Raw genomic sequence first — 25,406 nt, 5'->3', positions numbered from 1 at the left:
ACCACTCCCCTCACCTAGATCCACCTACCACCTACTGCACCACCTCCCTCCCACCTCTTTCTATTGGCTATCCCCTTTTCTTTCCAACCCTGATGAAGGGTCTCCACCTGAAACATCAGTGAGTTATTACCCTCCACAGACGCTGCCTGAACCGTTAAGTTCCTCCAGCTCCATTGTTTGTTTCAGGAAATTTATCGCCAGATGCAAAAGAAATTTGTTTCCTTCCAGCAGGAACCTAGAATTGGATTCCCCAAGCTGTCGCATCTGACAACGGCAGATTAGAAATGGAGTGCTTTTGAAAATGGAAAAGCTGTTGCACTGGGACAGTTCTACTTTCTCGACCTCAGAATTCCAGGTCCAGCGGAATGAGTGGTGACCACATCTGGGGTGTTCCTTGGTTACAGCGGACAACCATGACTTCTGTGCCTAGTCATTGCCTCACTATCAATGAGACAATGCAGAGCCACCATGCCGGACACTGGATCTCATCCATCCAGTCAGCCAGAGCTGACTCCGCATGCTAAGTCTGGCATATCTGTATCTCACTAGGGTATGTGGCCCCTAGCTACCCTCGCTGCCAATTGAAGCGCTGTACTGGGATGGGGCCACTGTTACATACAAACTGCTTTAAGCCAGCTTTAGTGAACCTCACACCAAGAAACCATTAATTTACAGCCTCAGACTGGTTGCAGGCAGTAGTCACCAATCCCCTGATTATCAGTTGTCCCTTCCAGATCAGCTGCCCTCAGCCAATGATAGAAGGTTAGCTTTCCTTTTCTACACAAGCTTAATAATTTCTGATCAACTTGGAGAAGATCATCATTTCAACTCCATCAGGGTGATGACAGTTTAAAATAATCAACACACTCCAAATGTTGGAGAAATTTGCAGCTGCAGAGGGGAATAAATGGTCAACGTTTTGGGCCAAGACCCTCCATCAGGAAGAGGGAATGGAGTACAACCTGGCAGGCGATGGGTGACACCAGGTGAGTGGGAAGCTGGCTGGTGATAGGTGGAAGAGCTAGAAGGCTGAAGAAGGAGGAATCTAATAGGACTGGAGATCGGACCATAGATTCTACCACCTACATCCTCCCAGCTTTCTGACTCTCCCAATCTATCTTGCTTTGGCCCATATGTTTTATTTATTTACTTTCTCTGTAATTGCATTCCATGTCTCTTTTATTACCTTGATTACTTTTACCTAGACACAATCTATCAGAACGGTACACATTGCTACAGATCATAGACTCATAGAACACTACAGCGCAGAAACTGGCCATTCAGCCCATCTAGTCCATGCCAGACTCTTAATCTGCCTAGTCCCATCAACCTGCACCCAGATCATAGCCCTCCATACCCCTACCTATCCAATTTTTTTTCATAATTGAACCCCTATCCACCAATCGTTCCACACCCGCACAGCCATGAGAGAAGAAATTCCCCCTCATCTTCCCTTAACAAAAATAAACCAATAGTGGAAGAGGACTTCATATATAGATGTAGCCTAATGAAATTCAGTAAGTCAAGCAGCGTTTGTGGAGAGGAATAAACAGTTGACGTTTGGGGCTAAGACCCTTCAGGACTCAAGATAAAGTGTTTCACCCACAGCACTGACAGTTTATAAAGGGTCTCAGCCCAAAACATTGACCGTTTATTCCACTCCATAGATGCTGCCTGACCTGCTGAGTTCCTCCAGCATTTCATGTGTGTTGTTCTGGATTTCCAGCTTCTGCAGATTCTTGTGTTTATGAAAGTCAATAAACTGCAGACTCCAGAAATCTTAAAAGGAAAAAATGATGGAGGTGTTCAGCAGGTCAGGCCACATCTGCAGAAAGTGGTAAGGACACTAACTGCTCTTCTCTTTTCACAGATGCTGCCTGCCATGGTGGGCGCATCCCTGAACAATGGCAGGGCCCAGAGCCTAAAGGTTCCGTGGTACTCCACACCAACTTGGATATCACAGCAGCAAACTGTTACAACATGGTGTTGGCTCTGGCTAAAGCAGAGCATTGTATTCCAGTGCTGTCCAAAGCCCTTGCAAAGGATACAGCGGGAAAGATAATAGCCATTATTAAATCTTGTACATAATGTCTGCTCGCCCTTTCCTTTGCCTGAACGCTCACAGTGTAAGCAATAACCTACATTCAGGATGTATCACCATTGTGGTCTTTTCTACTAGAAGATCACCGCCTTACCTTCACTTTAGCAGTCAAGCCCCAAGTAGTCCAATACTAAGAACCTTTCCCTGCCAAGAATATTCCCCAGAACACACACACACTGTCCGTTAAGGTACAAACACTAGTCAGGGTTCCCTTCCCACTGCTGTCTGTAAGGAGGTGGTACATTCTCGCCACGATCTCATGCGTTTTCTCTGGCTGCTCCGGTTCCCTCCCACGCTCCAAAGCTGTGGTTAGGGTTAGGAAGTTGTGGGCATGTTACGTTGGCAGCGGAAGCACAGTGATACTTGTTGGATGCCCCTCGGACTGACATAGATCAACATCTTGCTGTATGTCTCAATATACGTGAAGTGAAGCTAATCTATTACCTTTACTTTTCCCAAATAAAGGATGATCTCTCAACTCAGTCAAAAGATGACCCTGTTATCCTAACTCTGCACACAGCCCTCAGACATCTTTCAGCTTCTTCAGACAACCTCTCTGTATCTACCCGGTCAGTCCCTTGCAGAATCCGGCCACTTCTGCCTGAAGGGAGAATGGAGTTGAGAGGGATATATCAGTCATGATAGAATGGCGGAGCAGACTTAAAAGGCCAAATGGCCCAATTCTGCTCCTATATTTTACGGAAGCACCTCCCCCTGCAGCAAATTAGTTAATCAAAGCACTGAACATAATTGTTTTTGATGGAGAACTGGAAAAGCAAATGTCACTCAGACGTCAAAGTACGCACGCTCAGCTAATGAGCAGCCAGCTTGAGATATGGAACCGGCGTGAATGCCAGTAGAAATGAAATGAAAACTCTGCGAGTGCTTTTTAAACCTGCCAGATTCGACACGAGCTTCTAGAACTGACACTGCCCTGCAAGCCTAGAGAGCAATTGCCTTCCCTTTTAATCAATTTGAATCGAGGCACAAGGTCGGCAATAAAATCCTCGAAGCCGAGCTGTATTCAGGGAGGTGAGGAAGAACAGCCCGATGACCCTAAGGATCGCACAGCAAAGCTAACACTTTTTTTTTTAAATGGCAGCAAACTGTCTCTCAAACAAGATGAAGAGGAGAGGGGGAAAAGAATTACAATTATTTATAGTTGAAGCCCCTGTGAATCCTGAACAACTACCCAGCATGCAAAACCATTTCACCAGTATTTCTCCGCAGGATAGCCAACATCCACTGCTTTCAATCATATGGCTCAGAACTCCCATTATTTGCTGTCATGCCACGGCCATGCCCCAGAGAGTACATCACGCCAAACGTGCATTAGCTATATAGGTCAAATTCATGATTCGCTGCTACTGTCAAGAGACAACAAGCAGACCCTTCATTTGCTCGGCCCCTTGGGTATTAAGGGTCCCACTTCTAGCTGTTAAGCCTCAGGGCTGTGTTTATGCTCGCAAACTGATTGGGAAGTTAAGTATCAAACAAAACCATGCGACGCTCTCATGCTCTAATTGCTTTCCCTTATTTTCTAGCCGTCATTTTTCATCCCCTGTGCCAGATGCTGCCACTTAGGAGAAAATGCACCCGGTAACTCGCAAAGAATCTTATATGGCATGGTGGTATGCGCCACCTACTGGCTCTCTTGGAAATGCAGTTAAAAGCTGCTTTGCAGTAGATTGTATCTTCCGTGATATCTCCAAAGTATTGTCAAGATTTCTTAATGTCATTTCCAGTACACAAGTGTAAAGGAGAACAAAATAATTGTCACTCTGGATCTGATGCAGCACAAAAAACGCAGTAAAGAACACAATAATAAAAAAAATAATAAATATAAATACTCAAGATAACTTGCATACATAGACTGATATGTACATAACGTGACACCATGCACAGGAGTGTCTGTACAAAAGGTGACTCTGACAGGAAATGATAAAGTCGTGGTAGTTGGGGGTGTGGAGGGGTGTTTAGTGGGTGGGGGCTTTGATCAGCCTTACTAATTGGGGGAAAGTAACTGATTTTGAGTCTGGTGGCCTTGTCCTGAATGCAATGTAGCCTCCTCACTGATGGGAGTGGGACAAAAAGTCCATGAGCAGGGTGGGTGGGATCCTTCGTGATGTTACACAACCCATGGCAGTTTGAGAGACAGCAGGGAGGCTGGAGATTTGGAGCAAAACACACCCAAAGCCAGAACTTAGCAGGTCAGGCAGCATCTGTGGAGGGAAACGGGAGGTCAGCACACTATATTATTATTATGTTTTTTTTAAGAGATACAGCACAGTAACAGGCCCTTCCGGCCCAATGAGCCACACTGCCCAGTAACCCACCTATTTAACCCTCGCCTATTCAGAGGATAATTCACAACAACCAATTAACTTATGAACTAGAAAGTTGTTACAATGTGGGAGGAAACTGGAGCACCCAGAGGATACCACGTGGTCTTGGGGAGAACATACAAGCTCCTTACAAACAGTGTTGGAACTGAACTCTGAATTTCGAGCTGTAACAGCATTGCTCTGAATGCTACACTACCACAGTGCTCTTTATGTTTTTGGAAATGAGGAAAACCCACGCGGTTACAGGGAGAACGTACAAACTCGTGACAGGCAGTGGCAGAGTCACTGTCTCTGTAAAAGCGTTACACTACCCACTACACACTCCTGCTACACTACGTGATTACGCTAAAGAGGGGGCAAAAACAATTTCTAAGGATACTGCTAGGATTGGACAGACTGGGACTGCTTCCCTGGAGTGAAGACTGAGTGGTGACCTTAGAGGTTATTCAAACAAAAAGGGGTGCAGATAGGCAAAACAGTCACAATATTTTTCCCAAGGGAGTCCAAAGCTAGAAGGTATAGATTTAAGTTGAGAGGGGCTGAGAGGAGATCTGACAGGAAAATTTTCATTGAGAGGATGATGGGTCAATTAAATGAGGTGCCAGAAGAGTGTTGAGGCAGTAACAACAGGTACACTGGATAGTTACTTTGATTGGAAAGATTTAGAGGGATAGCCCATAACACTATCAGACAAAGGTCATGGAGTCAGTTCCACCATTCGATCACGGCTGATTTATTTTCCCCCTCAACCCCATTCTCCCTGTAAGCTTTGATGCTCTTATTAATCAAGAGCCTGTCAAAGTCAAAGTATACTCAACAATTTGACTTCCATCTGAGGCTGTGTCCTCTGGTCCTAGACTCTCTCACTATTGAAGTGGGCCCAATACAAGCAAATGGGATAGAGGCACCTTGGTTGGACCTGGACAGGTCAAGCCAAACGACCAGTTTCAGAGCTGTATGACTTCATGAATCATGAAGGTGGGACAAGAGAGATGGATTAGCTGGTCATCTGTCCAGTCACAACAAAGTAACTGGGATGTAGCCATATGGGAGAGGGCGGTTTGTTTTGAGATTTAACAGGTTAGGAACAGCTTGTCATAACTGTGCCTCAGCTTTATGTCTTTATTTTTGATAAAATGATAAATTATGCACATAGCTGCTCCCTGTTTTTGTTTTCTATTCAACAGGTAGAAATTCAGGCACAGAGCAGTTCAATCGTATTGAAAACCATGGAAAATAATGTTTTTTTACTGACATAAATTGTAAAGTTGTGTTATGGAAGAGCATGTGCCATCGTGTTTAATATATGCCATTGTGAAGAATTAAGTCCTTTTCTCCTACAGTCCTGTCAGATTCCTTCTTCTTCAGCCTTTTACCTTTTTCCTTTTCAGAATCGTTTATTATCACTGACATATGTTGTGAAATCTGTTGTTTTGTGGCAGCAATACAGTACAATGTATAAAAATATTATAAATGGCAAAAGGAAATATTTATATTTTATATATATAAATAAATTAGCAGTGCATAAAGAGCAAAAATACTGAGGTAGTGTTCGTGGGCTGGTTCATTGTCCATTCAGAAATCTGATGGCAGAGGGGAAGATACTGTTCCTAAAACGTTTAAGTGTGTGTTTTCAGGCTACTGAGCCCAATCCCTAACAGTAGCAATGAAACGAGGGCATATCCTAATTGATGGGGTCCTTAATAATGGATGGCATCTTTTTGAGGCATCAACTTTTGAAGATGTCCTTAATACTAGGGAGGCTAGTGTCAATGATGGAAGTGGCAGAGTTTGCAATCCACCACCTCCCAGATTCTCACTTCATCCAGCCTCCCCCTAACCTGGTTTCACGTAACACCTTCGAGCTCATACTCTTCCCTCCCCACCACCTTCTGCCCCCTTTCTTTCCTGTCCTGATGAAGGGTCTCAGCCCAAAATGTCCATTCTATATTCCTTTCCATTGATGCTGCCCAGACTGCTGAGTTCCTCTAGCATTTTGTGTGTGTTGCTCAAAATAATAATGTGTCAGTTTAGAAAAGACATTAAATCTGCCTCAGCTTTGGAACAGACTGAAGCACATCGCTGTTTTTTATTAAACACTCAGTGAGCCCTTCATTTTAAGGAATTGGTGAGGCTTTGCACATCTGTTTGGCTGCATGGTTCCCCTCTCTCTCAGAGCCTTTCATTACACTTCCATTGACAGCACGGTTAAGTTAACACGACGAGGCCGTTTCATTTTGAAATTACACAGCAGGGGAACTGCACACGGAACTTGCAATTAACGCTGCTTCAAAGCAGCAGACGTTAGAGATCATGCCGTGTTACAGAACAAAGAACAGTACAGCACAGGAACAGGCCATTCAGCCCACAACATATTACTGGAACTAATTAAATGTTTACCTAATCACTTCTGCCTACACAATGTCCATATCCCTCCTAAATTACTGCCCGTTATACTGCTGGCATTTACGGCAGCAACGAAGGTCTTCCATCTGTTTGTCCTTGGCCACTCAGAAGTAGAAGTATTTTTCATTGCTGTTTCTGTAACAACTTTGTTTGACCAGTCAAGAGACAGACAGACATACTTTATTGATCCCGAGGGAAATTGGGTTTCGTTACAGCTGCACCAACCAAGAACAGCGAAGAAATATAGCAATATTAAACCCGAAATAATTAAATAATAATCAGTTAATCATGCCCAGTGGAAATAAGTCCAGGACCAGCCTATTGGCTCAGGGTGTCTGACACTCCGAGGGAGGAGTTGTAAAGTTTGACGGCCACAGGCAGGAATGACTTCCTATGACGCTCAGTGTTATATCTCGGTGGAATGAGTCTCTTGCTGAATGCACTCCTGTGCCTAACCAGTACATTATGGAGAGGATGGGAGTCATTGTCCAAGATGGCATGCAACTTTGTCAGCATCCTCTTTTCAGACACCACCGTCAGAGAGTTCAGTTCCACCCCCACAACATCACTGCCCTTACGAATGAGCTTGTTGATTCTGTTGGTGTCTGCTACCCTCAGCCTGCTGCCCCAGCACACAACAGCAAACATGATAGCACTGGCCACCACAGACTCGTAGAAGATCCTCAGCATCATCCGGCAGATGTTAAAGGACTGCAGTTTCCTCAGGAAATAGAGACCGCTCTGACCCTTCTTGTAGACAGCCTCAGTGTTCTTTGACCAGTCCAGTTTATTGTCCATTTGTATCCCCAGGTATTTGTAATCCTCCACCATGTCCACACTGACCCCTTGGATGGAAACGGGGGTCACTGGTGTCTTAGCCCTCCTCAGGTCCACCACCAGCTCCTTAGTCTGGACCACTCTTAATCTGGCCTCTTCACTTTGACCTGTTTGGCAAGGGTGAATCTACCAGGAGCCAAAGAAGAAAGTCCTGCCTCCAGCCAACGTAGCTCTCTGGATCATTGAAGCACGCAAGCCTCCAAATCACAAAAAGGTTGTGGTCCTCTTGGTGGCCATTTCCCTCCATTCTCTGCAAATTCAGAGCCTTTTTAAACAGCTCTATTGTAATTGCTTTCACTACCACAGGCACCCACTAAACTGGCCAGCAACGTGTAGAGCCTGTAGACATTTCAACCACAAGAGAAAGATACGAGAACTTGACACACAAAATGCTAGAGGAATTCAGCAGGTCAGCCGACAACAATGCCGACTGTGTATCCGTTTCGGCCCCAGACCCTTCATCAGGAACAGAGCTCATTATGCAGTTGGTGCTTTATCGCTGGGTTAGTGCTGGTTTGTTGTGTTCTGCCAAGCATTGTGGTAATCTTATGTTGGCGCATTTCACTGTATGTTTCGACCTGGGCAAGACAGCACAGGCACTGAAGCAACTAACGGCGACATCCTGCAGACAGTTCACGAAACTACTTCGTTCTCTCCTTCTTTTAAGTATACCTCTACTACTAATCTGTGTGTGATTGGAGACCGTAATCTACACTTTGATGATGTGTTTTTGAGCCGACTGAGCGATCTGGCGCTTCTGCTGTCTCCGAAGGAATTCGGCGTGGTTGAGGGTGACGTTGAGAATGCAGCCTAACGGTGGAGAACAAATCCACAATCGGCTCATTAATCTTGAAGATTAAAGCATTGAGCAAGACTGAAATCAATGAGGAGGAGAGTGGAAGGTCAGCAGGTTTTCAGCGCCGTCTGCCTACGTTTGACGCGTCTCCCTCTCCCTCGCGGCTGCTGGAGGAAGATGCCAGCGTTTTGGGCTAGGGGTAAGATTTGATCAGTGCCGTTTGTGCATTAGACTTGTTTTTAGAGGACTCTGCAGTTCATGTTATTTTTGATTACTCCTTTCTTTAAAATTGCTATTTTGCGTGATTTTGATCAGGGTGAATTGGCTCTGTGGCTTGCAGTCAATGAATGACACTGCTAAATTGAACGGAACTGAGCTAAACTGAACGTTTCCAGACTGTTTCAAGGACTCAGTGTTTGATGTTTAACATTCTGTGTGTTTTTCGCTCTTTTTTTGCCGTTTGCATGATTTGTTCTTTTTTTTTTGTGCATTGGGTGTTTGATGTTTTTCTTTGAACGGATTCCATGGTGTTGTTTTGTTTCATGGCTGTCTGTGGGAAGACGACTCTCAGGGTTGTACTGTATATATACTTTATATAGTGCAAAAAGACAACAAAAATAGTGAGGTTGTGCTCATGGGTTTGTTGTCCATTTGGAAACCTGATGGCAGAAGGGACAAAGCTGTTCCTAAAGCTTTTCAAGTGTGTGTCTTCAGGCTCCTGTACCTCCTCCCTGAGTAATAGGGGCCCTTAATGATGGATGCCACCTTCTTGAGGAATACCCCAAAGATTCTTAGATAGACTCACAGATGATAGAAAAATAGAGGGCTTAGATTGATCTTAAAGTAGGTTAAAAGGTCAGCATGACCTTGTGGGCCAAAGGGCCTGTGTTGTGCTGTAAGGCTCCATGTTCTAATCTATTTTCCAGGTCAATGGCTTTTCCATCAGACATTTTCCAAGTGAAAGGTCAGCCACCCTGAAGCATAAATCCGTTCTTGAATTTGCTGAGTATGTGCATCATAAGACCATAAGACATGGGAGGAAAATTAGACCATTTAGCTCATCAAGTCTGCTCCACCATTCGATTATGGTTGATTTACTTTCCCTCTCAACCCCCATCATCTTCAGGGCCAGGTTCAAAACACCTGCAGTAAGTTTGCTGTTGCAACAGAGTGCTGCGTGCTAGGACTAAGGAATTAGTCTGTGCTCTTGGTGATCATCCAATAATCCCTGCTGGTGAACGTCTGAACACGAGGAAGGTATCAAATCCATTCCAGCCTAGGCTCTCAAGGCTACCCACAGCTGGGCAGCACAACAAAAGCACATCATCTACACTCATGCACAAGGAACGTTCCAGACAGAGAGAAAAGGACACCTGTAGAACTGTGGTCAACATAAGTCAACACGTTCTGAAGTTGAAGAACAAATGTCTGAAGAAATATCAGTGAATGAAATACAACTCAGCCTCACTGTGAGACAGCCTGGGGTGCAGCTCAGCATCTTAAGGCAACAGACACTGTGACAAAACTTACAAAAGTTTCAGGATTGTTTATTGTCATTCTTCAGTACACGAGCGTAAAGGAGAATGAAATAATTGTTACTTCAGATTTGCTACAGAAATCACAAAATCACAGAAATTTGCTACAAAATCACAATAAGCATAAAGAATACAATTAAAAAACAATAAATATAAATACATAAGATCAGATGTTTTTGAGCCTGGTGTGAACACTGAGTAGCCTCTTCCCTGTTGGGAATGAGACAGACAGTCAATGAGCAGGTTGACAGCCTTCACCCTTTTCCTGCACGTTTCTGGATATATGTCTTCGATGTTCTGAACAGAAGCAAAACGTGCAGAAGTATAGATCATGGCATGGAAAATTGTTTCCAGAATTCAGCAATGATGGGATCATAGGCTAAGGGTGAAAGGTGAAATATTTACAAGGACACACAAAATGCTGGAAGAACTCAGCAGGACAGGCAGCATCTATGGGAACGATAAAGTCGAATTTTCTAGCCGAGACCCTTCTTCAGGATTGAGAAGGAAGAGGGAAGATGCCAAAATAAAAAGGTGGGGGAGGGTAAGGAGGCTAGCTGGAAGGTGAAGCTAGGTGAGAAGTAGTGGGGAGGATATATTTACTGGAAAGTACCCAGATGGGATACAAGGTGTTGCTCCTCTACCCTGAGGGTGGCCTCATTTCGGCAGAAAAGGAGGACAGGGATCGACGTGTCGGAACAGGAATGAGATTCAGAACGTTTGGCCAAATGGGAGGTCTTGCTGATGGCAGATGGTGCGGAGGTGCCCAACAAAGTGGTTCCCTAACTTAGGGGGAATGCAAGGATGGTTGGAGTGTAGAATGAGTTGCCGGCAAAAACGGTGGGTGCTGATTTGACTGCACATTGAGAAGTTTGGATAGGTATTGTACATGGATGGGAGGGATATGGAGGGTCAGTGGGACTAGGCAGGTTAACAAGTTTACCATGGACTGGATGGGCCAAGGGCCTGTGTTTTTGCTGTGGCGCTCTACGACGGTGTGACAGAGGCTTTGAAGAGACGACAGTGGTAATGGAATGGAATTAGCGATGAGAAAGTCGGTTACAGGATGGGGTCGAAGAAGCAGGGTTTTATGTCATTATAGCAGAGGTGGTCACAGGGAGATTTGAATGGAGTACTACAAATCAGGAATAGCTTAGACACAGTAATAAAATATTTCCAAAGACAGTGGGGCAGGGAACCAAAGGGACAGATGGGGGTGGGCAGGGGGCAGCAGAGGGACAGATAGGGGCTTTGATTGCTGTTGTTGTTTTATTGCTTGCTGTGTTCTGCCGAGCATCGTGGGCATTTTTTGTTGGCACTAGAACATGTGATGACACTTGTGAGCTGCCCCAATACACCCCTGAGTGTGTTGGCTGATACCGCAAATGACACATTTCACTGTATGTTCTGATGTTCGGGTGATACTTGAATCTCTTATACTCATATAAGTCATATTGAATCACTCATATACTTGAATCCTGAGCATGGAATTCTTTAACAAACGGTTAAGATTTGACGTACAATGTAGCCTTTACAAATAATGGATTTGGAAAAAGGAATGTGGGATCAGAGTCAGCACAGAGGAAACGGGCCAAGTGGTAGTCTCTGATCCTCTGGTTGTTATCTGCTCCTGTGCCTCACCCAGACTGGGTTAGCCCACACTCGATGCTGGCCACAGGCTTCAAATGGGGAGAGGCGTTCCTGCCTCGGAACTGCAGCAGGGTGGCGAGCTAGCAGCAGGTCACGACAATTCTGATTTACGTTACCACACACAGCACCAACTAGACTTCAAAAGCTGAGCTGGCTGCAAAAACGACCCTGGCCAGAAGATTTCAACCATCAGGGAGCATTTTCATAATGAAGGATTGCTGCCTTCTTAGGAAGCTTATGGCTCAGTTTAAAAGCTGGAGTGTTGAACAGAGACAGTACAGGCCCTTCAGCCCACAGTGTTGTGCCAACCTTTTAACCTACTGCAGGATCAATCTAACCCTTCCATTCCACATTGCCCTCCATTTTTCTATCATCCATGTGCCTACCTAATAGCCTCTTAAGTGTCCCTAATACATCTGCCCCTACCACTATGCTATCACTTTACTCATCACCGACCAGGGTTCAAATCCAGCCATTGCCTGTACGGAGTTTGTACATTCTTCCCGTGACCACGTGTGTTTCGTCTGGGTGCTCTGGCTTCCTCCCACATTCCAAAAGATCTCTGACACTTGTGAATTGTTCAGCACAATCCTCGCTGATTTGATAACAACGCAATTCATTTTATGTTTCAACGTACAAGTGACAAATAAAACTAATCTCTAATCCTTACCCCTGGCAGTGAGGTCTATGCACCCACTACTCTAAAAAAAACTTAACTCTGATATCGCCCAATACTTTCCTCTATCACCTTAAATTTATGCCTTACAATTAAACTGACAAAATGCTGTTTTTGATCATTGCCATGTTCTCAGCTACAACCCGTGCACCATCTTATCTTCAGAGGTCGTACTGAAACTTCCTCCACAAACTCCAGAGTCCGATAGTCCTCCACTCCTCCAATGGCGGGTGTTAGCGGGAGTGGGCTCCACCCTGTTATCTTACGCACATGCAGGACCCGCTGGACAGGAACTGTAAAGCACACCAGGAGCAGGTCACCCACTTCAGGAAGTGGGATGGAGCACACGCCCGTCTGTATCAGTGGTTCGGAGTGACTCAAATCCCTCGGTGTGAATATCACCAACAATTTGTTCTGGTGCAGCCACACGGATGCCGTGTCCAATGGTCGAGGGGCGGTAGGTGCAATGCCTGATGGCGACAGTGATTAGGGTTCAATTCCCACTGCTGTCTGTAAGCAGTGTGCACATTCTCATAGGGAATGAGGTGCCTGAATAGTAAACAAACAAAACTTCTCCACAGTATCTTGGTACACGTGACAATCGCATTTCTGCTAGGGTCCACTTTCATGCCCCTGGTGCAAGCAGGGAGAGGGGCAAGGGGTAGAGTCCTGACCAAGACCAATCAGCTCAATATAAACTGGAACTCAGAGTAAATGGCTGGAGGGACACCACAGCATCTGCCACTCAGCCACATTAAGTAATTGATTTATTGCTGCCACTTGCACAAAATACAGTGACAAATCTGTTGTTTTGCAAACCATCCAGACAGAAGCATGCCATTCAAAGGTACATTTAACGTCAGAGAGATGTATATAATATACATCCTGAAATTGTTTTTCTTTGCAAACATCCACGAAAACAGAGGAGTGCCCCAAAGAATGAATGACAGTTAAATGTTAGAATCCCAAAGTCCCCCCGCAGCTCCCCCCTCCAACGCACAAGCAGCAGCAAAGCAACGGCCCCACATGCAAGTACGTTCTGTGTGATTCCATATGTAAGAGCATCCAGTCAGTATAAAAGGAAAACAATAATGTTAGTTATGGGAAAAGTGCAGTGCAGGCAGACATATCAAAAGTCAAAACTCATTATCAAAGTACATATACAAGACCATGAGGTATACAAGTAGAATTAGGCCATTTGGCCCATCAAGTTTGCTCCAACATTCCATCATGGCTGATCCATTTTCCCTCTTAGCCCAAATCTCCTGCTTTCTCCTTGTATCCCTTCATCCCCTGACTAATTAAGAACCTATCAACCTCTGCCTTAAATGTACCCACTGACTTGGCCTCTACAGCTGCCTGTGGCAACAAATTCCTCAGACACACCACCCTCTGCCTCAGGAAGTTCCTCCTCATTTCTGTTCTAAAGGGACGTCCCTCTATTCTGAGGCTGTGTCCTATGGTCCTAGACTCCCCCACCAAAGGAAACATCCTTTTCATATCCACTCTGTTGAGGCCTTTCAACATTCAGTAAGATCCCTCCTCATTCTTCTGAATTCCAGTGAGTACAAGCCCAGAGCCATTAGACACTCATCATACAATACACCTTTCAATCACATAATCATTTTTGAGAACCTCCTTTGAACCCTCTCCAAAGTCAGCACAATCTTCTGTAGATAAGGGGCCCAAAACTGGTGACAACACCCCAAGTGAGGCCTCACCAGTGCCTCAACATTACATCCTTGCCTCTGGTAGTACAATGTTGATATATCATTGCTTAGGAAGAGGATCACCTGCTCTCCAGAGCCCACTGCTCTGCCAAACGCAACGTAACAAAGCACTGCATGATCCTCACCTGTCGTGAACTGTCCCTTGAGCTTCTGGAAGACAGGGTCTTGCGCTGTGGCTTGAGCCCTCCTGGCCAGGGACTCGGAGGCAGCACTCGAAAACATGGTGGAAACGTTGGATACGTTTTCAAGGCCGACCCCGAAGGTGCTCACAAGCTTCTTGACAAAGTTTAAGGTGTGGGGCGTGATCTTTGCATCAGACACAGCTCCGCTTTTCTCGAAAGCCACCGAGTAGCACTTGGCCAGCCCTTGCTGTAGCTGTCTCAGCACCTGTACACCAAGAATCATTTAGACATCAGGACAGAGAGTGAGCCAGATTTTACCTTAATATTCTTGGATCCGTGTGAGACTGTGGAGGATCTGAGCCTTAACCTGATTCTTAGGGCAGCAGGTAGTGTAGTAGTAAGCACTATAACACCAGCGTGATCAGGGTTCGATTCCCACTGATGCTGTAACGTGTTTGCACGTTCTCCCAGTGACGTGCGTTTCCTCTGGGTGCTCTGGCTTCCTCTCACATTCAAACCACGTTTGGGTTGGGGTCAGTGAATTGCTGGCACGATATGTTGGCACAGGAAGCATGGCAACATGTGGGCCGCCCCCAGCACATCACAAACAATGATGCACACAACACATTTCACTGTATATTTCAATGTACAGGTGACAAAAAAAGCTAATCTTATTTATTTATTTAGATACAGCAAGGAACGGGCTCTTCTGGCCCAACGAGCCAGACCACCCAGCAACACAGTTACTTAACCCTAGCCTAAAAACAGGACAATTTACAATTAATGACCAATTAACCTTCTAATCGGTACGTCATTGGAATGTGGGAGGAAAACCATGCACTCACATGGACACAGGGAGAACGTACAAACTCAGTAGATGGTGCCGGAATCAAACACCTAACTCTGATGGCCATAGCTGTAATAGCTTTGTGCTAAACATTCCGCTACTGTGGCCCGTGCCACGGTACCTTAGCTCCTGAAAGAGTGCCGCACTGTAGGAGATTGCACCCTTTACATGGAACATTAACCCAAGAAGTGTTTTTCTCTCTGAAGTGGAAGTTAAAGATTTTTGGCACTTTACTGAAGGGTGAGGACTTCATTCTGATGTCCTTGGCCATTATTCATCCATAAACACGCCTGAGTTAAAAACGTCTGATTTAATTTTTGTTAAATCAACAAACACAAAACGCTGGAGGAATTCAGCAGCATCAATGGAGAGGAACGAACAGTCGACATTTCAACTAATACAGGGCAGAATTGGTCTCTCAAATACCATCCCCATGTTGCAGAAGTTAACCACATCTAACTCTAAGTAGTTCTGGAAAGGAAGAGGGAAGAAGCCAGAATTATTTTTTAAGATTTATTTAGTGATACAGCTTGGAACAGGCCTTTCTGGACCATTGATCCACACTGCCCAGCAATCCACTTATTTAACCCTGGCCCAATCACAGGATAAACTTGGAGCTCCAGGTAAGAGCTGAGTGTCTGGTTAGAACCAAGTAGCCCTGTGAGATGCATGTGATGACAGATTGGGTGGATGAGACCTACAGTGAGATCCAATGCCCAGGAAGGTGATTATGGAACTTCCAATGGGCACGACAAGGCACAGAAGAAGCCACAGTGAATCACTGCAACCAAGGAGGAGCCCGGTTATGATTACTACTCATATCACTGGACCTGGGCTCTGAGGTTGAGAGATTTGAACAAAATGGCTTTTCCACTTTATAAACTCTCTTGCACAGGGGAACCCAGTGAGAGGACAAGGGGAGAACCAGCAAGGAACAAAAGTATAGTGCAGACCGGCAAGGAGGCCAAGGGGACGGAGGGGTAAAGCCTAGCGGAAGTGTAAGGAGGACAGACCTCTTCATGCCAGTTCTCGCGAAACCACACCATCTGATCAACGATGCCCTCCAGCGACGAGAGCAGGGTGGGGTGCAGCTCCCGCTGCATGTGCATTATCCGGCTGCAACGCCACATGGGTGCGGTGGCCCGGATCGGTCCCGGGTCGGACGCCGAGTGAGATTGAGTTCCGACAGAGCCCGGCTGCTGCTGTCCCGAGTCTGCAACACAGAGAAACAAGGCCATCAGGAACTCCATCCCTGGGACTGCCAGATCTCAGCTATCCCCACCCCTCACAGCAACACAGAGAAACAAGGCCATCAGGAACCCCATCCCTGGGACTGCCAGATCTCAGCTACCCCCACCCCTCACAGCAACACAGAGAAACAAGGCCATCAGGAACCCCATCCCTGGGACTGCCAGATCTCAGCTACCCCCACCCCTCACAGCAACACAGAGAAACAAGGCCATCAGGAACCCCATCCCTGGGACTGCCAGATCTCAGCTACCCCCATCCCTCACAGCAACACAGAGAAACAAGGCCATCAGGAACCCTGTCCACTGAACTTCCAGATCTTAGCTTCCCCGCCCAATGTGGGAGCACAGAGCCCTCAGGAACCCCATCCGTGGAATGCCTGGTTCTTGGTTTCCATCATCCATGAGTCAGGGCAGAGAGAAACAGAGCCCTCAGCCAACAACTCGTCCACAGACACCCGGCTACACACAGAGATCTGAGCTTCCCCTACCCTGCACGGTAATAAAGAGGAACAGGAGCTTCAACAAACAGCTCTGTCCAGCTACACGCCTGGATCTCGTATTCCCCCACCCCATAAAACATCAGCCAATCACGCGGCAGCGACTAAATGTACATGAGCATGCAGACATGGTCAGAAAGTTCAGTTGTTGTTTAAATCAAACATCAGAACAGGGGAGAAATATGATCTAAGTGACTTTGACCATGGAATGATTGTTAGTGCCAGATGGGGTGGTTTGAGTATGTCAGAAACCGCCGAACTCCTGGGATTTTCACACACTAAAGTCTCTATAGTTTGCAGAGAATGGTGTGAAATACAAAAAACACCTAGTTAGTGCTAGCCTGTGGGTGAAAACGCCTTGTTAATGAGAGGTCAGTGGAGATCGGCCAGACTGGTTCAAGCTGACAAGAAGGCGACAGTGACGCAAATAACCACACGTTACAACAGTGGTGTGCAGAAGAGCGTCTCAGAATGCACAGCATGTCAACCCTTGAGCTGGATGGGCTACAGCATCAGAAGGCAACAAACACACACTCAGTGACCACTACAGGAGGTACCTACAGAAGTGGCCGCTAGATGTATACTTATCAGTAGATTTGATGTTCCTGCTACCCGATTGCTTCCAGAAACTGATCATCCTGTCTTCTCTGTAAATCAGACCCTGCTCAGTTACTGACCTAGACTGCCCATTAACAATGGAGCATCTTCCTGACAGCTTCATTGCCATTAACCACAATAATAAAGGACACCACAGATTAGACAAAGGGATTTTTAAAAGGCTTCTTTATATTCATAATCCATTAGTTACAAAGCCATAGTCACTTAATAAATTAGATAAAAGGCAAGTGCAGATCTTGTATCTTCGGCATGTGGAGGATTAAAGTACTGAGAAGTACCTCGGGCAAAGCAGTCAATCGCTCAGTGTGAATGTATAAACCAAACACAAAATCTAACTTAACTACTTAAGCACTTGGTGTAAGCTCAAATTAAAATGATGAAATGCTGGTCCTGCTTCATCCGTGTACTAAAGCAGCCTTCTCTGTACGACACAAAATGCACAAAAAAAACCTGCAGGAGCTCAGCAGGTCTGGCAGCAGAGATTTCAGTGTGGCCACCCACTTTAATTCTAATTCTCATCCACATCCTGACACGGTGTCCTCTACTGCCACAGTGAGGCCACGTTGACATCTCATATTGTGTCTGGGTAGCCTCAAACACAAGGATTCCCAATCTTTACTTAATGGTATTGGTCCATGGTATAAAAAAGGTTGGAAACCCCTACTCTAACCAGATGGCATGAATATTAATCTCTCTAACTTTCAGTAATTTCTCCCTCCACCCCCTTCTCTTTTCCCCTTCCCCATTCTGGTTCCCCCCTTTACCCCTTCTCCTCCTCACTTCCTATCATCACCCTCCGGTGCCCCTCCTCCTTCACTTGCTCATATAACCCACTATCCTTTCCCATTAAATTCCTTCTTCTTCAGCCCTTTACCTCTTCCACCTATCACCTCCCAGCTTCTCACTTCACATCCCCATCCTCACCAACCCACCATCCCCCTCACCTGGTCTCACTTATCAATTGCCAGCTTCCCCTCCCCCACCTGTCTTCAGTCTCCCAGTTCTGGTGAAGGGCCCCGGCCCAAGACGTCGGCTGTTTATTCCCCTCCGTAGGTGCTGCCCAGCCTGCTGAGTTCCTTCAGCAGTTTGTGTGTGTTGCTCAGGATATCCAGCATCTGCAGAATCTCTTACATTTCTGCTCTGCACTCTGTGATTTTTAAAAAAATTAACTGCTGCCTCTCCCTGTATGATTAAAATCTAAAACTGGAAAAGCTCACTCCAGTATAAAAAAATATATATTTTAACCAATATTCAACAATAACATTCCTGTAATTTTCACTAATGGGTACGATCATTTCACAAAATTCTGATTCACAGTAACTTACAGCCTCTAATGAGTAACGCGGTAGCAATGACTGGAACATCACAAACATCTCAGTGGGGAAAGACCACATTTGAATCACACTGGCAGCTGCTAGCACTTTCTTTAGATTATTTCTGAGTACAGAGAGCATCTGTAACTATGTTGGAAACTGATCAAATAATTATTAACTAGGCATCACAGTCTGTTTCAAACATTTCCGGAGATGAATGCCATTAATTGTCAAGTTGTTGTTTCAATATACAACCAATACATTCAAATAAAAGCCAGAATTAGAATGAACACTAGCACTGCAGGGAATACATTTGATGTGATTAGACAGGCCTGAAAATGCAGTTAAAACGTATTTTTCACACCTAAATCCAGAAAATTGAATTAACGTGTTGAGTTTTCTGAAGGATATAAAGTGAAGAGAGAATTTACTTAGTCAGGCGGAAAAGAAGGTTCTACAATGAGTAGGCAAAACTGCCCAATGCATTACCGTCACCAACCTCCTCACACTCAAGGACATATACAGTGCCTATAAAAAGCATTTATTCCCCCCCCCCCCGAAAGTTTTCATATTTTATTGTTTTACAATATTGAGTCACAGTGGATTTTAACTTGGCCCTTTTCAACACTGATCAACAGAAATAGATTCTTCCATGTCAAAAAAACAGATCTCTACAAAGTGATCTAAATCAGTTACAAATATAAAACACAAAGTAATTGATTAAGTATTCACCACTTTTAACATGACACACCATATCATCGCTGGTGCAGCCAACTGGTTTTAGAAGTCACATAGTTAATTTAATGGAGATCTGTTTTTGGAAACTTGCGCGCAGTCAAGATGTTTCAATTGATTGTAGTAAAATATGCCTGTATCTGGAAGGTCCAACTGCTGGTGAGTCAGTATCCCGTCAAAAACTACACCAGGAAGACAAAAGAACACTCCAAGCAAATATGCAAAAAGGTTATTGAAAAGCACAAGTCAGGAGATGGATACAGAAAATTTCCAAGTCACCAAATATCTCTTGGATATTCAGTTAAGTCCATCATCAAGAAATGAAAAGAATATGTCACAGCTGTAAACCTGCCTAGAGCAGGCCGTCCTCAAAAACTGAGTGACCATGCAAGAAGGGGACTAGTGATGGAGGCCACCAAGAGACATAAGACAACTCTGGAGAAGTTACAAGCTTCAGTAGCTGAGATGGGAAAGACTGCACTTACAACTGTTGCCCAAATCACAGCTTTATGGGAGAGTGGCAAAGAGAAAGCCACTGATGAAAAAAATTCACATGAAATCTTGGCTAGAGTTTGCCAGAAGGCATGTGGGAGACTCTGAAATCAGCTGGAAGAAGGTTCTATGGTCTGATGAAACCAAAATTGAGCTTTTCGGCCATCAGACTAAACATTAGGATTAGCGTAAGCCAAATACCACACATAATCAAAAACACACTATCCTTACCGTGAACCACTATGGTGGCTGCATCATGCTGTGAAAATGCTTCACTGGAACAGGCCTTAGAAGACTTGTGAAGGTAGAGGGTAAAATGAATGCAGCAAAATACAGGGAAATCCTGGAAGAAAACCTGATGCAGTCTGAAAGAGAACTGTGACTTGGGAGAAGATTTGTTTTCCAGCAATTCAATGACCCCAAGCATAAAGCCAAAGCCACACAGGAATGGCTTAAAAACAACAAGGTTAATGTCCTGGAGTGGCCACCAGAGTTCAGGCCTCAATCCAAATATGAATTTGTGGCTGGACTTGAAAAAAGCTGCTCAGTCACTATCCCCATGCAGTCTGACAGAGCTTGAGCAATTTTGTAAAGAAGAATGGCAGTGTCCAGATGTGCAAAGCTGATAGAGACCTATCCACACAGACTCAAGGCTATAATTGCTGCCAAAGGTGCAGCTACTAAATACTGACTTGAAGGGGGTGCATACTAATATAATCAATTACTTTGTGTTTAACATTTGAAATTAATTTAGATCACATTGTAGAGACCTTTTTCATTTTGACACGAGTCTTTTTCTGTTGACTAGTGTCAAAAAACCCAAATTAAACCACTGTGATTCAATGTTGTAAATCTATTAAAACATGTAAACTTCCAAGGGGGAGCGAATATTTTTTATAGGCACTGTATACAGAAACTCCACCCACTAACCCCTCCCCACCACACCACGAACCACCACTGCTTTATCATTTTCTGAGTGACACTCTTGTGCCTAGTGTCACTTTATGGACATACAATCAACCTATATACATGACATAGGAGCAGAATTAAGGACTCAGCCATCCTCTGCTGTTTAATTTATTATCCCGCTCAATTCCATTCTCCTCCCTTATCCTTGTAACCTTTGATTCCCTGACTAATCAAGAACCTACCAATGTCTGCCATGGATGCTGTGGAGGCCAAGTCATTAAGAAAATTAAAGCAATGAATTCCACAGATTCACCACCTTTGGCTAAAGAAATTCCTTCTCAGCTTTGTTGTAAATTAACATCCTTTCCACATCTGGACCACCTAGGCCTTTCAATATTCGATAGGCTTCAATGAAATCCTCTCTCATTCTTTTAAACTCCAGTGAGTACATGCTCAGAGCCATCAAGTGCTCCTTATACATTAACCTTTACGTTCCTGGAATCAATCTCGTGAACCCCCTCTGGACACTTTCCAATGCCAGCACATCTTTTCTTAGATAAGGAGTCCAAAACTGCTCACAATACTCCCAGTGGAGTCTGAGCAAAGCATTATAAAGATTCAGCATCACATCCTCACTCTTATATTCTAGTACACTCGAAGTGTATTTTAACATTGCAATTGCCTTTCTCACCACCAATTCAACCTGCAAGTGAACCCTCAGTGAATTCTGCACAAGGACACCCAAGTCTCTTTGCACTTCTAGTTTTTGAATTTTCTTCCTGCTTAGAAAATAGTCTGCACCATTATTCCTTCTACTAAAGTGCATGAAGATACAGTTCCATACACTCACTTCTTTGCCCATTCTCCCAATATGTCCAAGACCTACAGACACCCTGCTTCCTCAACACTACCTGTCACTCCACCCGTCTTTATATCGTCTGTAAATTTGGCCACAAAGCCATCAACTCCATCATCCAAGTCAGTGACATGTTGTCAAAAGAAGCAGTTCCACCACCAAACCCCGTGGAACACTAGTCACTGGCAGAAAAAGCCTCCTTTATTCTCACTCTTTGCCTCCTGCCATTCAGCCAATCTGGTATCTTTCTATCATGCTAGTATCATCCCTGTAATACCCTTTGCTCTTATCATGTTAAACAGCCTCACGTGCAGCACTTTGTCAAAGGTCTTCTGAAAATCCAAGCAAGCAACATCCACTGATATTTCTCAGGCACTCGTTCATTTGTACCATCATCCTGCCCGGACTAGCACGTGACATAGGGAGGAATCTAGAGATTACCACCTCCAGTATAGATAGTATATAAGCTATCTTATATACTTACTTACTGTGTTATTTTACTATTATTGCATTCCTTATCTTACTGTGATTTTTGTGCTGCAATGCAGTTGGAGTTACAATTATTTAGTGTCTCCTTTACACTTATGTAGTGGAAATGCTATTAAACAATCCTGAATTGAAAGACCCCAAAAGGCAAGGAGTATTGTTGGAAATCAGTGGCTGAAAGCAGATACAGGGGAACACTTGTGGCAGGCACATTCACTCGCTCTGAAGGGGAGGGAGAACCCCTACTTCAAATGCCCAAATGCTTCAGGTGGACTAGTTCCTGAATGCTGGCAAGGAGATAAAGACAGCGCACTCAGGCAAAGCCTTACCACTTTTGTAGCGTTCTCGCTGTTCAATCTTCAAGGTCAAGTATAGCGTCCTGATTGGAAAGTAGACAGCTTGGGGAAAGACTCTTCCAACCTGCAGGAAATATCCATGACAGAACCATGAACGTGTTTGCAATCTCACTCGGACACCAGATTCAAAACCAGTTACCTCCCTCAAGCAACAAGGCTGATCAACACCTCCACCCAGTAACTACCCCACCAACTATTTATCATTTCTTGTCAGTTACCTTATGTACAGACACTCCTATGTTTAGTGTCACATTATGGATATACAATCTATGTATATAAGCTATCTTATGTACTTATATATTCATGGTGCTTTTTTTTTATTGTATTCTTTATCTTGTGCTTTTTTTTGCACTGCATCAGATCCAGATTAACAATTATTTCGTTCTCCTTTACACTCCTGTACTGGACATGATTTTAAACAATCTTAAATCTTGAAATAGTTCATGGAAATTCAGAGACAAATTCCACTCAACTGCAACATTTTACAAAATGTGTAATAGTGGAAAGAAGCATGTTGAACAGGATTACTGAAGAGTCCAGAGTCCATCTGCTTCATTTGCTATTATTTTGGAGATTCATAGGATACGATAACGCAGGTTTAGCCTGCAAGGAAATAGGCCATTTGGCCCACTACATTCTCTCTTCACTGAGGATCAACATAGGTGCAGCTCAAGATTATGTGCACCATTGAGGACATCTTCAAGAGGTAGTGCCTTAATAGTGGCATCCATTATTAACGATTCTCACCACCCAGGAAATGCCCTCTTCCCATTGCTATCATTAGGGAGGAAGTAAAGATACACTCAATGTTTTGTGAACAGCTTCTTCCCCTTTGCCATCGGATTTTTGAATGGGCCATGAACCAATGAACACTACCTCACATTTTGCTCTTATTTTGCATTACTTATTTATTGTGTATATTTCTTATTGTAACTTATTATGATTTTTATGGTACTGCATTGTACTGCTATTGCGAAAGAATACATTTCACAGTATACCTCAGTGATAAAAAAACCTGGTTCTGACACCTCTGGCCAATTATCCAGCATCCCTCTTGTTCTCCTCCACCATCAGATTTCTGAACAATCCATGAGCCTCTCAACACTATTCTTCATTTGCACTTCAGGGAAGAATGAGGGATCCCATTAGAACCCATCAAAGATTGAAAGATTACAGGGAGATGGCAGGAGAATGGGGTTGAGAGGGGAAAATAAATCAGCCATGATCAAATGGTGGAACAGACCCAGTGGGCCAAATGGCCTAATTCTGCTCCCATGTCTTACAGACTTATTTATTTATTTTAAAATTGTAACTTTTGTTTGTTTTTATGTCTTGTACAACAAATTCCACAGCATGATAATGAACCTGATTCTGGTTCTGAGTGGAAATGACTATCCAAAAGCTGGAATGCGAGGGAGAACACTGTAGATATTTGAAGAGCTATTGCATTGTATTAAGTCAGGATGGTTAGGCGGTCACATGAAATCACATTCCTCTCCAAATACCATTTGCAAATTACTATACTGTTGATGAAATTTGATGTTCCATCGCCCACCAACTTCAATAGACTGCGTTCCATTAGTCTGTATCTTTTGAGTTAAATTCATGCCTTCAATAATAACATTACAAAAATAACTGAGACTGAGTAATGTTGTGTCAGCATTAATTGGTGAAATGCAGCCATCAAATTTCAGCACTATTTACTACATGCCAAATAGCTGCACTCATGCAGATAATGAGGAAAAAAGAGAAAGGCATAATGACATCAACCAGCCACAATTCCCAACGGACTCAACACTATACTCTGGTTTGGCCTATTACAGGAGGATCTTGTGCACTGTTAATAAAAATAATGGTGCAAAATAGCCACTTAATGTACAAAGATATCAGAATCAGAATCAGCTTTGGTATCACTGGCCTATGTCATGAAATTTGTTGTTACGCAGCAGCAGTCCAACGCAATACATAATAATAAAAATTCTATAAATTACCATATATATAAAAAATTAAGTAACTAGTGCAAAAAGAGAGCGAAAAAAAGGGTGAGGTAGAATTTATGGGCTCACTGTCCATTTGGAGCTGTTCCTGAAACATTGAGTATGTGCCTTCAGGTACATCCTCTTTGACGGCAGCAATGAGAAGAGAGCACTTCCTGGGTGATGGGGGTCATTAATGACAGATGCCGCCTTCTTGAGCCTCCTGTACCTAATAGAGTGGTCACTGAGTGTGTGTTTGTGGTTTTCTGCTGCTGTAGCCTATCCACTTCAAGGTTCGGCATGTTGTGTGTTCAGAGATGCTCTTCTGCACACCACTGTCGCAACATGTACATATTTGAGTTACTATCACCTTCCTGTCAGCTTGAACCTGTCTGGTGATTCTTCTCTGACCTCTCTCATTAACAAGGCCTATTCACCCACAGAACTGCTGCTCACTGGATTTTTTTAGTTTATCGCACCATTCTCTTTTAACTCTAGAAACTGTTATGTGTGAAAAGCCCAGGGGATTAGCTGTTTTTGAGAATATCAAACCATCTCATCTGGCAACAAGAAACATTCTACAGTCAAAGTCATTTCTGGATCACATATCTGATGTATGATCCGAACAACTGAACCTCTTGACCATGTCTGCGTGCTTTTATGTAGAGTTGCTGACAAGATATTTGCATTAACAAGCAGGTATACAGGTGTATCTAATAAAGTGGCCACTGATTGTAAACACCAACAGTAACTTAAGAGTTTGCAATTACTAATGAAGTGCTGATAATTACATCTCTCAGCCTGTTACCAAGAACAGTGACAAGGAATGGACACATCTGCTAGAGGAAGTAACTACTCAGCTCCTTGCTCTTG

General features: G+C 44.1%; 1 protein-coding gene across 2 annotated transcripts in view; it reads right to left on the bottom strand.

Moving 5' to 3' along the window:
* Positions 1–25,406, bottom strand: part of trrap (transformation/transcription domain-associated protein) — a 336,919-nt gene that overhangs the window by 31,416 nt on the left and 280,097 nt on the right. For both annotated transcript variants that reach the window (XM_059979022.1, XM_059979023.1), the window contains 3 exons: positions 22,531–22,621; positions 16,059–16,258; positions 14,202–14,463 (listed from right to left, as the gene is read on the bottom strand). In XM_059979022.1, coding sequence (XP_059835005.1) covers positions 14,202–14,463; positions 16,059–16,258; positions 22,531–22,621 — 553 coding nt within the window. The remainder of the gene's footprint in view (positions 1–14,201; positions 14,464–16,058; positions 16,259–22,530; positions 22,622–25,406) is intronic.

This window comes from Hypanus sabinus, chromosome 9 (assembly GCF_030144855.1).
Source record: "Hypanus sabinus isolate sHypSab1 chromosome 9, sHypSab1.hap1, whole genome shotgun sequence".
Classification (NCBI taxonomy): domain Eukaryota; kingdom Metazoa; phylum Chordata; class Chondrichthyes; order Myliobatiformes; family Dasyatidae; genus Hypanus; species Hypanus sabinus.
Note: the sequence above shows the minus strand (reverse complement) of the source record. Positions and strands in the feature narration are given on the sequence as shown.